Source organism: Corylus avellana, chromosome 7 (genome assembly GCF_965113065.1).
Source record: "Corylus avellana chromosome 7, dhCorAvel1.hap1.2, whole genome shotgun sequence".
NCBI classification, from domain to species: Eukaryota; Viridiplantae; Streptophyta; class Magnoliopsida; order Fagales; family Betulaceae; genus Corylus; species Corylus avellana.
The window spans coordinates 7,412,257-7,428,962 of record NC_142496.1 but is presented as its reverse complement, the minus strand read 5'-3'; the positions used below and the strand labels follow the sequence as shown (position 1 = coordinate 7,428,962).

At 36.3% G+C, this 16,706-nt stretch overlaps 1 protein-coding gene across 1 annotated transcript; it reads right to left on the bottom strand.

The window, feature by feature from the left end:
- Window positions 1–945: 945 nt before the first annotated feature.
- LOC132185360 (uncharacterized) lies at window positions 946–16,018 on the bottom strand. The gene is made up of 2 exons (XM_088518431.1): window positions 15,425–16,018; window positions 946–1,857 (listed from the first exon to the last, which is right to left on the bottom strand). Exons 1-2 carry the CDS (start codon window positions 16,016–16,018, stop codon window positions 946–948), a joined length of 1,506 nt encoding a protein of 501 aa, XP_088374557.1.
- Window positions 16,019–16,706: the final 688 nt, after the last annotated feature.

Here is a 16,706-nt window from a genome sequence, read left to right as displayed (position 1 = left end):
AGAGGTTGGACTCTTATGTGTAAAGCTTTCACCCATTTGATTAGTGGCTCATATTTTCAGCAAGAGCAATATGGTATGTACTATAACTTAAGAATTAAGATCTTGTAGTTCTTGAGTTGTAAGGAAAGAATTGTAGTATGTATTGTTTTAAAGTTTTAAGGTTGTATGGTTCTAAGGTTTGTTTTAGTAACTTTATCGCTCATTGAATGCTAGCACATTATGAGCTTGTGAGTTCATAATAATGGGAGTTTATAGTGCACCGGTGATTTTATGTTTTTGTGGGAACCTGTGGTAGAAGAATAAAACTTTTAAAGAGAATATGTTACAATTTCTCCTAATTTCTCTACCTCTAGAACTTGGGGCATGACCTAAGGTGGCATGACTGAAGATTGAGGCCAATAATGACCTTTTCAATTCATCAATGTCTCATTCCCAATACCATAACAATATTGCATTCAATGTATAAATTAAATAGAGCCAAATAATGCATTGCCAACTATGCCTAATCCACATCCAACAAAACTAGATTACCAACTCTAAATGCATAAAATACCAAAAATGTCTCCACAAAGACTAATGCTAAAAGGAAGATGTGGGTCTTCCTTATGTTTTCTCAAATTGATGTGGTTTTTAAAATCATTACTGAATCAAAATTTAATAGTAATCCATTGAAAATCAAATAGTAATTTTAAAAGTCACATTGATTTAGAAATGACACAAAGAGGACATGTGATGTCATTTAGCATAACTCCTCCATAAACCATCAAACAACATCCAAATTTAAGGCAAAAGTCAGCCAAAAAAAAAAGCATGCCAAATTTCTTTAACATAATAATCTAAAATAGAACACAATAGCAAAAGATAACAAGGCCAATCATTTTTAATTCCTTCAATTCTGTTCATATTCCAAGCTAAACAGAAATTCTGATAATGACATTTTTCCTCTTAGGCATTAGCTCGGTCTTCTGTTGCACTCCTTGTTAACTTGTGTATGAAATTACAAAACATCTTCAACATCGAATAGATCAGTTGGAGAATTATGTGAATCAACTTCTTCACCATCCAATGCAGTAGGCGAATTATGTGAATCACAACAGCAATCGCAAGCAATCCGCACCAATCTAAAAATAATTTCGAGCCCAACGAAGTAATTCTTTCAAAAAGATATTTTGAGGTTACAAGATGTACTGCCGTTGTATAGGTAAGTGTCATGGACGCGACTGCGGTAAGCATGGCTGATGTCAAAAGCCATATAAAAAACCTACTCCTAATTCGAAATCCAGTAATAACCAAAAGTATGACGCCCAAAGATGCAAAGAACGAGATGCTATTGAAATACAAGAACAATATGTATATATCGTCTTGATCAGAACAAGATAAAACTGCTTTGCCGGCTTTACATACATTTACGTCGCTACAATTGAAACCATCCATGGAGTTGGGTATATTTTGTTGCCAAACGCCACCTGGTGGGCTGATCCCAGCTTGGAAAGCCATGGTTGCTATGACAGTAGCCACTAACATCAATGTGCCACGTGTTTCCTCCATCCAATTTCCCTGACGCTTCAAGCGTTTATCTAATGCTGAAAGAACACACCACCACCATCTCCTAAACCCTGATTGAGATTCTTGTGCTTCATTAACACTAGTACCACTCGGTGTGGGTGGTAGGGAAGAATTTAGACCCTTTGATCTTCTCACGCTAGCTTCGTTTAGAATTTTTTGGATTTCAAAACATTTAAAATCTCTTGAACAGACATCACAGGCCTCTAAGACATCTGAAGCTGTGTAGCCAAGCTTGTTTGTGGCATTAGCCTCTCTTTTAATTGCAGGTATTGAAAGTAGATATTTTATGGCCTGCGCAAACAGAACATTCTATTGACCAATAGCTACCGGAAACTCTAAAAGCACTTCAACAAAAAGAAACCCAAATAAATTTAATTCAACCACATTGAATGATATTTCTTGGGTTATTTATTACGTATCTCTTTGCATGATCTTTAGAAGAACCACATGAAAAGAGGATTTTTCTATTTTTTGTGGGCATGTATGACAACATTGTGATTCTTCCTTCTTTTTTTTTCCTTTACATACGAATATATCTTCTACCAATTTACAATTTTAGTCCTACTTTATGAATGCAAAACAAGCTCGCGAAAAAAGGAAGGAAAAAAGAGAAGTTGATCTCAAATAAATTCATAGACGTAGACATTGTTCTACTTTCACTACAAGAAACTGAGTCATCAGGGGCGACTCATTAGGGGCGACTATAAAGTCGCCCCTAATACTCAACTATTAGGGACGACTTTTGAAAGTCGCCCCTAATAGTTATGTATTAGCGTCCACATTCAAGTGGACGCTAATAGTCGACCCAAAAGATGAATAATAGCGTCCACTCTAAGGTGGACGCTAATAACTCGACCCTAATATACTCGCGGGAAATATTCAAAAGGCGGGAAAAAGATCATTAGCGTCGACTTTTCAAGTCGACGCTAATGCCTAATCATTAGGGTCGACTTTGTCGACCCTAAAGAGTGTATGGATGAATTAAAAAATTAAAAAAAAAAAAATCATTTTATTTACCAATAGCGTCCACTAAGAGTGGACGCTGAAGAGTGATCATTAGGGTCGACTTGAGAGTCGACTCTAATGCTTAAGTATTAGGGTTGACTTTGTCGACCCTAAGGAGTGTGGGGAGGAATAAAAAAAAATTAAAAAAAAAATCCATTTAACCACCAATAGCGTCCACTAAAGTGGACGCTAAAGAGTTATCATTAGGGTCGACTTGAGAGTCGACCCTAATGCTTAAGTATTAGGGTCGATAAAGTCGACCCTAAAGAGTGTGGGGAGGAATTAAAAAAAAATCCATTTAACCACCAATAGCATCCACTAAAGTGGACGCTAAAGAGTTATCATTAGGGTCGACTTGAGAGTCGACCCTAATGCTTAAGTATTAGGGTCGATAAAGTCGACCCTAAAGAGTGTGGGGAGGAATTAAAAAAAATTAAAAAAAAATCCATTTAACCACCAATAGCGTCCACTAAAGTGGACGCTAAAGAGTTATCATTAGGGTCGACTTGAGAGTCGACCCTAATGCTTAAGTATTAGGGTCGACTTTGTCGACCCTAAAGAGTGTGGGGAGGAATAAAAAAAAAATTAAAAAAACCTAATATTCATAACCAATAGCGTCCGCTTTTAGTGGATGCTAAAGAGTTATCATTAGGGTCGACTTGAGTGTCGACCCTAATGCTTAGGTATTAGGGTCGACAAAGTCGACCCTAAAGAGTGTGTGCAGGAATTAAAAAAAAAATTAAAAAAAAAATACATTTAACCACCAATAGCGTCCACTAAGAGTGGACGCTGAAGAGTGATCATTAGGGTCGACTCTAGAGTCGACCCTAATGCTTAAGTATTAGGGTCGACTTTGTCGACCCTAAAGAGTATGCAGGAAAATTAAAAAAAAAAAAAAAAAAAAAAAAAAAAAAAAATTTGATGCCCAATAGCATCCACTAAAATTTTGTATATATCACTACATTGTTTAAAATTTTCAAATAAAGTGACACAATATGCACCATTAAATATAACGAAATAAAATTTTAACCGTAAAAGTAAAAGTCTCCCTTGCACTTAATATTCCATATGTACGGTTGTTTCAATATATATGTTTTTTTTTTTAAAAAAAAAGGAAAAATTCTTCTATTTCAATTCCATCCTCCTAAAGAAAGATTTTAATTTGTATATATTTGCCATTTGGTTAGGAGTTTCATTTGGAGGATAAAGTTTTCATTCGGACTAATTTGAAGACTTCAGTTTTAAGTGGATTCCCCAAATGATTCCTAACCAAATGGGATTTAATTCCCCGAATGAAAACTTAATTCTTAATTCTTAATTCTTAATTCCCATTTCATAATTCATATTAAATTTTACCTATCTAATAGTGTATATATATGATATGATGAATATATTGAAACAAAACTAAAGACAAATAAAAAGATTAACTTAAAACATACTAAACAAAATAAAAAGGGTAAACTAGGGGGTGCCTCCCATGAGCGCTAAGTTTAAAAACTAAAGACAAATAAAAAGAAACAAAACTAAAGACAAATAAGAAGATTAACTTAAAACATACTAAACAAAATAAAAAGGGTAAACTAGGGGGTGCCTCCCATGACCGCTAAGTTTAACGTCTTCAGCCAGACGGTGGTCCCTGCTCACTGCTGTCCAGAAGATGATGCTCCTGCAGATGGCGGTGGCAACCGGGTGAGAATGGACTGCATCAATTCTTCTAAGGTGTCTAGGCGTTTGTCCATCAATTTGAAAGTTTTGGATGCCTCCTTTCTTTGGCCAGCCAACTCTCTCCGAAGGCCCGCTATTTCTTCAATAAGTGAGCGGTTTTGTTCCTCCTCCTCCGATGCCTCTGGCTCAACTTCAGGTTCATCTTCGGCCATCGGCTCGGCCTCACTCTCTTCCGCACCAGGTGCTGGTCCCCGGGGCATGTGGGACAAGCGCTTGTTCCATTGGCGAATGCCAAATATGGGAGTAGTAGTGACTGGCTCATCAGCTGCGGTACCCTTGATGCCTTTCTTCCGGAGGATGTACGAGATTAAGTATGGGAAAGGCAACCCCCATGAATGTGTGGACTCCGCTCCTCCAACGTGCACCCCATTCCCAAATTTCTGAATTTGGTTCCAAATTATGTCGGGAATGGAGTACCAAGCATCTTTATGGAAGGCGTAGAGTGTTTGAAGAAATTGATCCCGCCTCTGAGATTTGTGCCCCAACGGAAAAGCATTACGGTGTAATATGGAGTCCACAAACCAAAGCCGTTGAGGTAGCTTCGATCGGCTGCCGGCATTATGATGGGAATCAGCATATTGCCCATCGCACATGTCCTCAATGATTTCCGTCACGTAGAATCTGGCCGGTTGCTCAGCAAGTTGTGCGGCTTCTGGAGGGTGCTCATGATTGCATTGAAGGGCAGCAGCAATGTCGGCCCGTGTTACGTCAATAGCTTTGCCTTTCACTTTGGAAGAGAGGGCCGCCACGTTGTTGCAGTCATGCCACAGGTTGGCATAGAACTCGATCACCAATTTTCTGTAGGCAGTGGTGGTGACCGGCTTGAAAAGCTTGTTGAGGCCCCGTCGCTTGAACTCGGCGACCGCCCATTGAGTCGCCTCAAGATTTTGAAAGTCTTCGCGAATGGCGAAGGTGGTCTCAAATAGCAGCTCCCGCTCCTCAAAAGTGGGCGGGGGACAAATGGCTCTGGTATCGGACCCTCGGGAGGACGAAGCTCGAGCTCTTGGCATGATGAGGTTGATTGGGGACTTTTGACAAACACTTGGTGTGCACTAGAGATAGCCAAAATTGAAGAACAAACCAACTCCGCTCAAAACCCCCTGCAAAAACAACAAAATCCAACCACAACAAAGCAATGTGGGTGGATGAACACCCACAATTGCAGAAATATGAGAAAAAATACAATGTTGGGGAAGTAATCGGGGTTGGGGTGTTGATGGGAATGGGGAAAGGGGTGTAAATTAAAGGTGGGGAAACATACCTGGTATGGTTGCCGGAGAAGAGAACCGTGAGGTGGCTGTGTGGTAGAGGTTGTGAAAAACGGTGGAGGAGTGCCGGAGGTGGGTGCTGGATGTAGAAGAAAAATATGTGGGTGTGGGGGGAAAGTGACCTAAAATAGGTCACTTGATGTGCTGGCCGAGTGCGATCGATCGCACAAATTGTGCGATCGATCGCACTCGGCCAGCATATGGCATCGATGTGTTGTTTCTGTGACTGCGATCGATCGCACCCAATTTGCGATCGACCGCAGTCATAGAATGTACAAACTTGTTCATTCTGTGACTGCGATCGATCGCAACCAATATGAGATCGATCGTAGTAACAGAATGTTAAAAGAGAGGCAGAATTTAATTTTTTTTTATTTTAATTTTATTTTAATTTTTATTGAATAATGTACAACAACTTTGATAGTGATACAATGAAATGATAGGATCAAGTGACAATCAAAATTGAAACAATTGAAATTAAAGGTTCATTCAAATATCCGGTTGATCATAGTACATTTGTTCAGTCGATCATGATAGGATCAAATGATCGATGAAACTTGAAACAATTAAATTGAAGGTTTGATCGAATATCCGATCAATCATAATGAATTAGTTCGATTGATCGTGATAAGATCAAATGATTGAAACAATTGAAATTGAAGGTTTGATCGAATATCCGATCAATCATAATGAATTAGTTCGATTGATCGTGATAAGATCAAATGATTGAAACAATTGAAATTGAAGGTTTGATCGAATATCTGATCAATCATAATGAATTAGTTCGATTGATCGTGATAAGATCAAATGATTGAAACAATTGAAATTGAAGGTTTGATCATATATCCGATTGGTCCTACCTAGTGCATTCGATCGATCGATCGTGATAAGATCAAATGATCGAACAAAATTCAAACAAATTAAATGTTCGATCGAACATTGAATTGAAGTCTAAGCATTTTATATTATATTAGTGCATTACTTAAATTGATCGGGATACAATCAATACAACTTGACATGATTGAAGGTTCAATCAAACATTTGATAAAATCAATTCTGATCGATACTATTACATATTAGTCTGATCGATTGTAATGGGATCAAATGTTTGATCAAACATCCGATTGATCATAATGAATTAGTTCGATTGATCGTGATATGATTAAATGATCAATCAAACATCCGATCGATCTTAATAGATTAGTTCGATTGATCGCGATAGGATCAATCGTTCGATCAAACATTTGATCGATAGTAATGAATTAGTTCGATTGATCATAATAGAATCAAATGTCCGATCGATCGTACTGAATTAGTTCGATTGATCGTGATAGGATTAAATGTTCGATCAAACATCCGAGCGATCCTAATGAATTAGTTCCATTGACTGTGGTATGATCAATTGATAGATCAAACTAGATACACTTGAAGGTTCAATCGAACATTCAATTGAAGGTTCAATCCAACATTCAATTGAACTATTAGCTTTTTATATTATCTTAGTGCCTTAGTTATATTGATCTTATATTATCTTTAGATTTTGTATTATTTTATAACTAATTATAAGAGAAATATCAACTTAATGATCTTTATCATAAAAATTTTATGAACCGAAATTTTTAGTTAATATTATAATAGTAAAAACATATTATAAGAGAAAAATTACAAATAAATAAATAAATAAAAATTAAAAAATTGGTAGTATAATTTTTTTTTTTTGGAAAATTATAAAAAGATACTAAAGTAGCCTCCCGAACAACCAAATTGTATAAAAATGCCACTTATTTTTAATATTCATATAATACCCCTATTATTTTAACAAATAAATAATAAAATAATTGAAAAAAAAACGAAATTTTTTTCAAAAAATAAATTACAACTTGCTGAATGTTTTTTTATATTTTTCTCATTTATTTTGGAGCCTTTTTTTTTTTTTATATATTTTTGTCAATTTTTTTTTTTTTAAGAACAATGCCCCAAATAGCCACTAAATGAGCTACACCAAATAATTTGCCGCCATCTGCTAAAAACTGGCGGGGGGCTCAAATTTTCGGAGGAAAACAATGAAATGATACCCTAAACGTGCCTTAGCTGCAGCACTCTCACTCTCACTCTCACTCTCTCTCTCTCACTCTCACTCTCACTCAGTTCATATTTTCGGAGGAAATACAGGATTCAGCACTCACTCTCACTCTCACTCTCTCTCTCGATCGCTCTCTCTCACTCAGTTCTCCGACGCAAGGTTCTCTCTCCGGCAGCTCTCTTTCCGGCGCACCTCTCTCTGCCAGCTCTCACTTCGGCGCACTTAACGCTCTCCTGCAGCTTTCTCTCCGGTATGAGTTTCTCCTCTCTTCTTCTCTTTCTATTGGGCAGCAGCAATGTTCATGGGTTGCAGTTTTGCATCTAAAATGGTTGATTTTTGTGGTTTCTACACTGTTTCCTGTGATAAAGTATTGGGATATTTTCAAACATGGTAGAAGGCTAATATTTGATCATTTCAAGCTTGTGTTGGGTGTAAATTTATTCAATTTTGGTCTTCATTTTGTTGCCTATATACTCTTAACAATTTAGGGTCGGACAAAATTTAACCTATATACTCTTATACTCATCCATAGTGATTATATATGAAAACAAGTATTTGGCTAAAGCAACAAGTATTTGGCATATAAATCAGAAGGTTCTGCTTCGATCCTAAGCATGCGTCCATCAAAAAAATCAAATAATAAACTCAACAATAACTCAAAATTACCAATGAAATTAAATAGTAAGAGTATAAGTTCCACCCTTGAACGAACCAGCTAGCAATTAGGCCCCAATAGCCATAATAATGAAAATAGTTCGTCCAAAACGTTTAACACGATCTACATTGACACTAGAAAATTCAAACAAAGTAATGCTGAATTGGTATTGATTTTTTTATTGTCAAGTATGGCTTTTATCTCACTTTAATGATATTGTACTACCAATAAGTCTATGAATTTTGGGTTAATAAGCTAATTAATAATACCACAAAATTTTAATTTTGAAAATTATTTGTCATTTCTCCTCCCCCAACCCCATCCCCAAAAAATCTCTTTTTATGTAGTTGTTGTTGTAGTAAATGCCATAGTGTGATCTTTGTCTGTTCAATTGGTTGGAACAATTTTCAGTTGCTACCAACTGTTGTGTTCTTGCAAGTATCTTCTATCCGGCACTTGGAGTTCATTAATAAATGGTTTCCAGAAGCTCATATCTAAGCGGCCAGCCCTAGTTCTATCTCAGGCTTCTTCTTGAATATTTTGAAATGTACACACCCCTCGCCCTCGTGCAGGGGACCTGCCGGTGGAAATCTCACCAAAAATTAATTTGCCAAGAAGTGGCTTGATTAGTGTCATTATGGTATTAGGGACTAATCACCTAGGATTTAAGATGCACTTCTCTTTTATATGGATCTCTTGGTCTGCTAACTGGGTTTAAGTATCTTGAGACTAGGTCCTTAGGGACTTGAAATTAATAGTGACCCTGTTTCAATAAGACAATTTTTATAGTGATGTCTTCCTCAAAGTTGTGGTGCCTGAAAGAGTGAGAAACAGCGTACTTGACAATAAAATATGTTACTTACAATTTTTTTTCATAAGAAAACACAATAAAAATAAAATATTTGAGCCAATAATCTTAAGTTGCTAATGATAGGGTACACATACTTGACAATAAAATATGTAAGCCATAATCATTGAAGAGCTAAATAGTGGATAAGGGTACCAAAAATAACCTGACGCTCAAAAAGCTCAACCACAGCCAAGGTTGCCACTAATTCTGTTGCACCTATTTACATCTCTGACCCTAAGATACCAACTTAGAAATAGTTGAAAACAATCACATAAAAAACATAACAAAAGAAACACCCTTGCCTTACAAGTAACATGAAAACAAGTATTTGGCTCCAAATCCGACGCAAGATAATTTGTGGTACATGTACGTGGATTAACGGTGACCAAATGTTGCAATCCGAGTCATGGATCACACACCAAATGAAGAGCAACAATGTAGGAAGAGAAGAGAGAAATTGATCATTCTTGAACAAAGTGTGTAGTATGCAAGACAAGCAATAAGAAAAATACACATCTAAAACTTTGTTTATTATCCCCATTCATAAAGGTCATTCATTTATGACACGACCTGCAAACCCGACACAAACTGTTGAAAATAAATTGGGTCAAAGCTGTTGAAAATAAATTGGGTCGTGCATATGCTAGGATTCGTTCGAACTTGTATAGAGACCACTACAAAAAATATTTTGAAGGCATTGATAAAGACGATGATGAGGGGATTGCCAAGGCTAAGGCTATTGGGAGGGAAAACGTGCCAGCAGGATATGGTCCTGAACAGTGGAACCTAATATGCGACTCATTTGATGACGATCAATGGAAGGTAAATATATATTATTATACTGATTAGAAAATTCAGATTGATATAATTTGCATGCACTTGAGGACATTTTATGAATAATTGTGTTTTTTTTTTCCTCCAAATTTTATAGAAAAAGTCTGCACGAAATATAAAAAACAGAAGCAAATTGGAAACAAATCACACAGCTGGCACTTGTTCATTTGTTAACGTCATTTACAAAAAGGTAAGTATCTATTTTTTATAATTTAATTAAAGTAACATTATTTAGTGTAAACTTTTAAATATGTATTATGTGTAGGAACAAGAAACAAAAGTGAAGCCCAATCCTGTTGAACTATATGAGGCTACCCATATAAGAAAAAAGGATAAAGAGTTTGTGAACGACAAATGCAAAAGTCTATATGTAAGTAAATCTTTACGCTCCGATAATTAAGTTGATTAGTGAAGTACATGAATAGTAAACTTGCATGAAGTATATATTAAACTAAAGCCAACTATGACTTGTGCAGCTTCAGATGCAAGAATTAACAACCAGTGAGGCCTTAGAGGAAGGCAGTGTGGAGGGGACAAGTGTCGACGACCGAATGCAAGAAATAGTCACACAAGTGCTAGGGGGCCGACGATCTGGTCACGTTAGAGGAATGGGATGCGGACTTATTCCCACCCCTTTAAGTACTTCATCTCAAGCGTTCACGCACTTCGACAACCATGACGAGTGTAGGAAAAGACAAGAAGATACTCAAAGCGAGCTTCAACAGACTAGAATCGAACTTCATCAGTATAGGGAGAATTTGCAAGCCAACGTTGAGGAAACCAACAAATTGAAAGCCACTGTTGAGTTCTTAATGTCACGTATTGGAGGGTTAGTGAAACTATATCTATGCATTAATTTTACAAAAACACACATACTAAGTAATCGTTAAAAAGGTTATTGATCATTATATGAAATTCTATTCTTATTAGGTCTGGAGGGAGCTTGCTTGGAGGTGCATCAAGTGAAGCCAACAATTGAGGGAGCTTTGGAATAACCATTTATTTGGGCTGTACTTTTTGATACCATCTATTTGTAGATATTTTATTTTTATACTATGTATTTGGATAGTTGTTGGTACTTTCTATTTGCTATTGTGTATTTGAGTATTTGTTGATCATGATCTGTTTGGTAATGTATATTTGTTGGTACTTTTTATTTGGTTTATATTATGTTAAGATATTCGCAAAATTGTTGGTTCAAGAACTTTTGAGTTAGTAAATCTCCCTCGACATGTTTATCAAGGTTAAAGAGCTTTGAGTAAACAATGCAAGGGGGTAATAATATCTTTCTAAATTTTATTTTTAAGTGTATGCAGGATGATAAGAGTACAAGAAAGTTAAACCACCCAAGCAGGTTCTTACTTTAATATGTTTCATGACCAAACACATTTTTAGTATTTCTTTCTCTATCATGTTGGGTTTCATTCTTATTGTCTTTGATATTATATATTGGTTTATTGTGGTAGATTACTCAAATTGCTTATAAGGATGAATTGGCAAGGAAGAGGATGCAGATAAGTATTTTATTTTGGGTTTTGAAATTTTCCTGACCATAGATTGTAAAACATATATTTAATAGTTTTCTCCCTTGGCAGGTTTGGTTCATGGGGCAGTTCTCACACATTTTTGATGATTTTGATGAGGTTAGTCATTTTGAGTTACGTCACTTGTGAGCATTTAGATTAGTTTGAAGATTGTTGTCTGATGTGGTGAAGTAGTGTTAATGCATAGTAGTTTGCCAATATTTGTGGTTTTTGGCTTCTGTTTCCAATGATAGGTGTCGTTTTGTAGTTTTAAGTCATTATTCATTATATGTTTGCCCTTTATATTATATCATTTTCATAATTATAGGATAAAGAGGTATAAGATGTGTTAGTTGTGGTGAATGAATGGGAGAGAGTGGTTGATGGGTTTGTTTTGTTTTGGTGATTGATAGCGGCGGGGTGGCTGAGGAAGATGGTGGGAGTAGTGGGGGCGAAGGATTTGCCGGCGGAGCCGTCGAAGCAGGAGTTCAGGCTGGGATTGAGAAGTGGGATCATTCTCTGCAATGTGCTCAACTAGGTTTACTCTGGAGCTGTGCCCAAGGTTAGCTTTTTCCTCATCCTTATCTTCATTTAAATTCTGTCTTTTTTGTTTTTTCAATTTGGGATGTTTAAGCAGTAGTTTGATTTCTTTTTAGGTGGTGGAAAGTCCATGTGATTCTGCTCTGGTTCTTGATGGGGCCGCATTGTCTGCATTTCAGTACGTTGAGAATGTGAGGAATTTCCTGGTGGCTGTGCAGGAAATGGGAATTCCTACGTTTGAGGCGTCTGATCTGGAACAAGTATGTCAGGATTCTCAAAGAATTAGGGTCTTTAGTATCTCTGTTTTTCATTAAAATAAAAATTTCTGTTACTTTTAGCCCATTTTTCACATACATCAGATGTTGAGGATAGAACATATATGGTTTACGGATAGAAATTTGTATAGTAATTCAAAATAAATTTGTTAAATTTCAGGGAGGGAAATCTGGTTGAATCTGTGCTAAGTAAGGTTGTGGAGGAGTTTGAGCATTGCATTTCAAGCCAATTTGAGCTGGTATGTTAGCTTTGGTTATCCAAAACAATCATTTTTCTTTCATTATTTTTCAGTAGAAGGAAACAATTTGGGCAGAGAGATCCTTTTTCAATATGAATTAGGTGATCAAGTATGCTTTGACATTCAACTTAGGACTAGGAATTGATGCACATTCCAAATCAATAAACATGTTCTCTTCGATTCTAAACAAGTTTTTTTTTCCTCTACTTTTCCTATAACTTAATTAATACCTATCTAACTCGTTATTTGTTCATTTATTTGTAACCATTATTCTTCTTTGTTGTGCTTTGACTCTCTATGTCTTGGTTTGGTTACACTTGTTAACCAAGTTTAATAAACCTTTGTTGGTCAGTTTTTATGGAGGGTAGAATGTAGTGTGGGCCTTTTATGAAATTTTGAAGTATCTGATAGGATCTTCAAAATGATGGCCTCTAGCTTGTATTGGACACAGTCAATCTTTGTGGCAATAGAAAGGATAATTTCAGATAGGATAGAACAACAAAATATATAGGATCATCAATTGAGCCTCTTGTTTGCATGGGAATATATTTATGTGGAAAAACATAATTTGTTATTGAGGTCCATAAACCAACCCAGTATACAGAGATTAAGGCTAAGTTGAGTTGACTTTAAAGCTTCAAAGTGTAGATATTTTTTTTTAAAAATATTTTGGCTGCTGTATTTTATGCACAGAAAAGGAAATATTCTGATAAGTTAGGACCTCAATGGAGCAAGGAGGAGCTTGAGCATTTTTATGAAGCCTATCGGAAATATGGAAAAGACTGGAAGAAGGTATGCCTTTATTTGACGTTGTGTTTTATTTACTCTTTTGGGATTTACTTAATTAGCCATAATCGGTTGTCTTTCATTATATAAGCAGCTTCTAATTTTTGTGGTGTAACTTCATATCTAATTTGGTTATGCATACATATGCAAACATTTTTCATGCTTTCTCCCTGTAATACTGTTTACAATAAAATTTTCTGTTCTAATGAGACAATTTATAACGTGCTCCAGTTTTGTTTTTGGTCTCTTTTCTATTATTTGACTTCTGTGCATATCCAAGTGGCTGCTGTAGTACATAACGGATCAGTTGAGATGGTGGAGGCTCTCTACATTACAAACTGGGTTGGTAGCGTCCATTACTGTTAGATTGATTTATAACTACAATCCGTAAAAAACAAAGCTTTCTGTAATTTATGAGTATTATGGCAATTATACCAACAGTTCTGTATGTGACTACCTTTTCCTTTCCTTGCATAAGCAGTGAATATTTTTCTTTTCATGCAAGTTAATTTTTAAAATTAAGCACTATTTTCACCTTTCTTGTATAATCTATTGCGCTTTATTTTAATGTAATTGATTTGCATGAACTAATGATCAGGGTATGACCTGGTTTAATATTTCTTTTGTTTTTTTCTTAATACTTGTCACTACTTTGTCTTGAATGCATTTTTATAGATTTGAATAAGGGTCATAGTGCTCATTTACTTATATTAATTGCAAGTTGGAGGATTGAATCTACTAAACCTCTTGGCAGAAAATAGTTTCTTTTGCATCTCAGTTATTAGATAGTTTGGAGCGGGTTTGTCATTCAATTAATAATTTCCTCTAGTTTCAGTAGTTAGTTATGGTGAGATTCTTGATAACTAAATTTAATAAATTTGTATGAAATTTGATCTTAAATTCAGAAATGAAACTGGTTTGCATATATATGTAAGTAATTTGGTTCCCTGGCCTGGGTCTGGGTCTGCGATCGATCGCACAATCGTGTGCGATCGATCGCAACATCTCAAACACCTTCTGGTACTACGATTGATCGCACACGATTGTGCGATCGATCGCAAAATCTTGAACATCTTCTCGAACACCTTCTGGTACTGCGATCGATCGCACACGATTGTGCGATCGATCGCAAATTATTATTTTTTTTAATTTTTAGGACCATTAGGGTCGACTTTGTGGACGCTAATGGTTGACTAATAGCGTCCACTTTAAGTCGACGCTAATAGTTAACCATTAGCGTCGACTATGGCTTCCTTTTACATCACCTTTAGGGTCCATAAAGTGGACGCTAAAAGTAATCATTAGGGTCGACCCTATGTGGATGCTGATAGATAATTTTTTATTTTTATTTTTAGGACCATTAGGGTCGACTTTGTGGACGCTAATGGTTAACTATTAGCGTCCACTTTAAGTCGACGCTAATGGTTAACCATTAGCGTCGACTATGCCTTCCTTTTACATCACCTTTAGGGTCAAAAAATTGTGACTTTTAGGGTCCATAAAGTGGACGCTAAAAGATATCATTAGGGTCGACCCTAAGTGGACGCTGATAGATAATTTTTTATTTTTATTTTTTAGGACCATTAGGGTCCACTTTATGGACGCTAATGGTTAACTATTAGCGTCCACTTTTATTTGGACGCTGATAGTTAATTTTTTTTTTTAATTTTTTAGGACCATTAGCGTCCGCTTTGTGGACGCTAATAGTTAACTATTAGCGTCCACCATAAGTCGACGCTAATGGTTAACCATTAGCGTCGACTATGCCTTTCTTTTACATCAGTTTTAGGGTCAAAAAATGTGACTTTTAGGGTCGAGAAAGTGGACGCTAAAAGTTATTATTAGGGTCGACTTGGGGTGGACGCTGATGATCACACGTATGAGCATTAGGGTCGGACTATTAGCGTCGACACTTTTAGGGTCCAAAAGTCGACGCTGTTGGCAACAGCGTCCACTTTAAGACTTTTAGGGTCGACTTAGAGTCGCCCCTAAAGACCTAAATTCTTGTAGTGTTTATACATCATTAGAAAGAAATATCTATTATAAGAGAATAGTAACAGATATTTTTAACGCACCTTCATTTGCTTCAGCATCACAGCTAAATGCAATATGGAGTTGCCATCATGGTCTTTGGAATTGAGGAGTTCATTGCAATCAGCCCACTTCACTAGCCATTCTAGAGCATCCTGCTGATTATATTGAACACACAAGTGCAATAAACTCCCACCATTGAGATTCTTCTGTATAGACTCTGGTTGAACTCTAATTAACTCTTCAATGATCTCTATTCGTCCTCTCATTACAGCAAAGTGGAGAGGAATTCTCTCATTCTGATCAAAAGCTAAGCAAACAGTTTTATTTGCTTGCAACAATGCTTTTACTATCTCGGTGTGACCCTCGGCAGAAGCCAAGTGAAGCGGGGTTCGTCTTAGCGAGTCCACCTCTTTTGCAAGTGTAGGTTTCTTGCTAAGAATAAGTCTACTAATTTCAAGATGGCCATGCAAAGCAGCTAAATGTAAGGGGGTCTCACTAAAGGATGTGAGTGAAACTCTATCAAGAATGCGCGCATCCCTTTGGATCAAAGTGGTCAAGGTGCTTACACACCCATTCCGTGAGGCTTCATAGAGTTCTGCAATAATTTTCTCTTCTGCAACAAGCCTTCTATCCATCCTTCACCTGTGAATGTGAAAACTGAAGAAACTCCAATCAAAGGAGGAACCAGAAGAACTTCAAGTCGGAAACTTTTCTGAATCTGGGTTTTTGGCCGCCCTCAGGTCCTTGCTTTTTTCTTACCCACGTGATTTTATACTGGTTACCGTGTGGACTTTGTGGAAGGGTAGGACAAGAAAAAGGTAAAAATAAAATGACCAAAATGGGTCGTTGAAAATAAATAAAATATTTGAATATTAAATTTAGTATAAGGTGTATGCCAATACAATTTGCACCTCTTTTAGCTACAAAAGTAAACGCTAAACAAGCCAAGACCGGAAAGTTATTCCACACACAAAGAAGCAAGGACTTTTCAAAAGTAATTGGTTTATTAGTCGACTTTCTCTCTATGACTCCAATAAATTTATCTTTATCAATGATGCTAAGCCATAAAAGATACAAGGATCAAGAGGTGTATGTCACACGTAAAATATCATATCCTAAAGAGTATATAAATAGGAGAAAACATAGAAAAGCCTGATAAATTTTGATCCCGCAAAAATTTAAAACCCAATCCCGGTCATTAAGGATAAACAAATATTTTTCTTAAACATTTTTATAAAACAACAACTACTTGCAATTGTTGTAATGACCCTTGTTATTTAAGAAAACAAACCAAAAACTTTATTTTTGCCTCTGACCGAATAT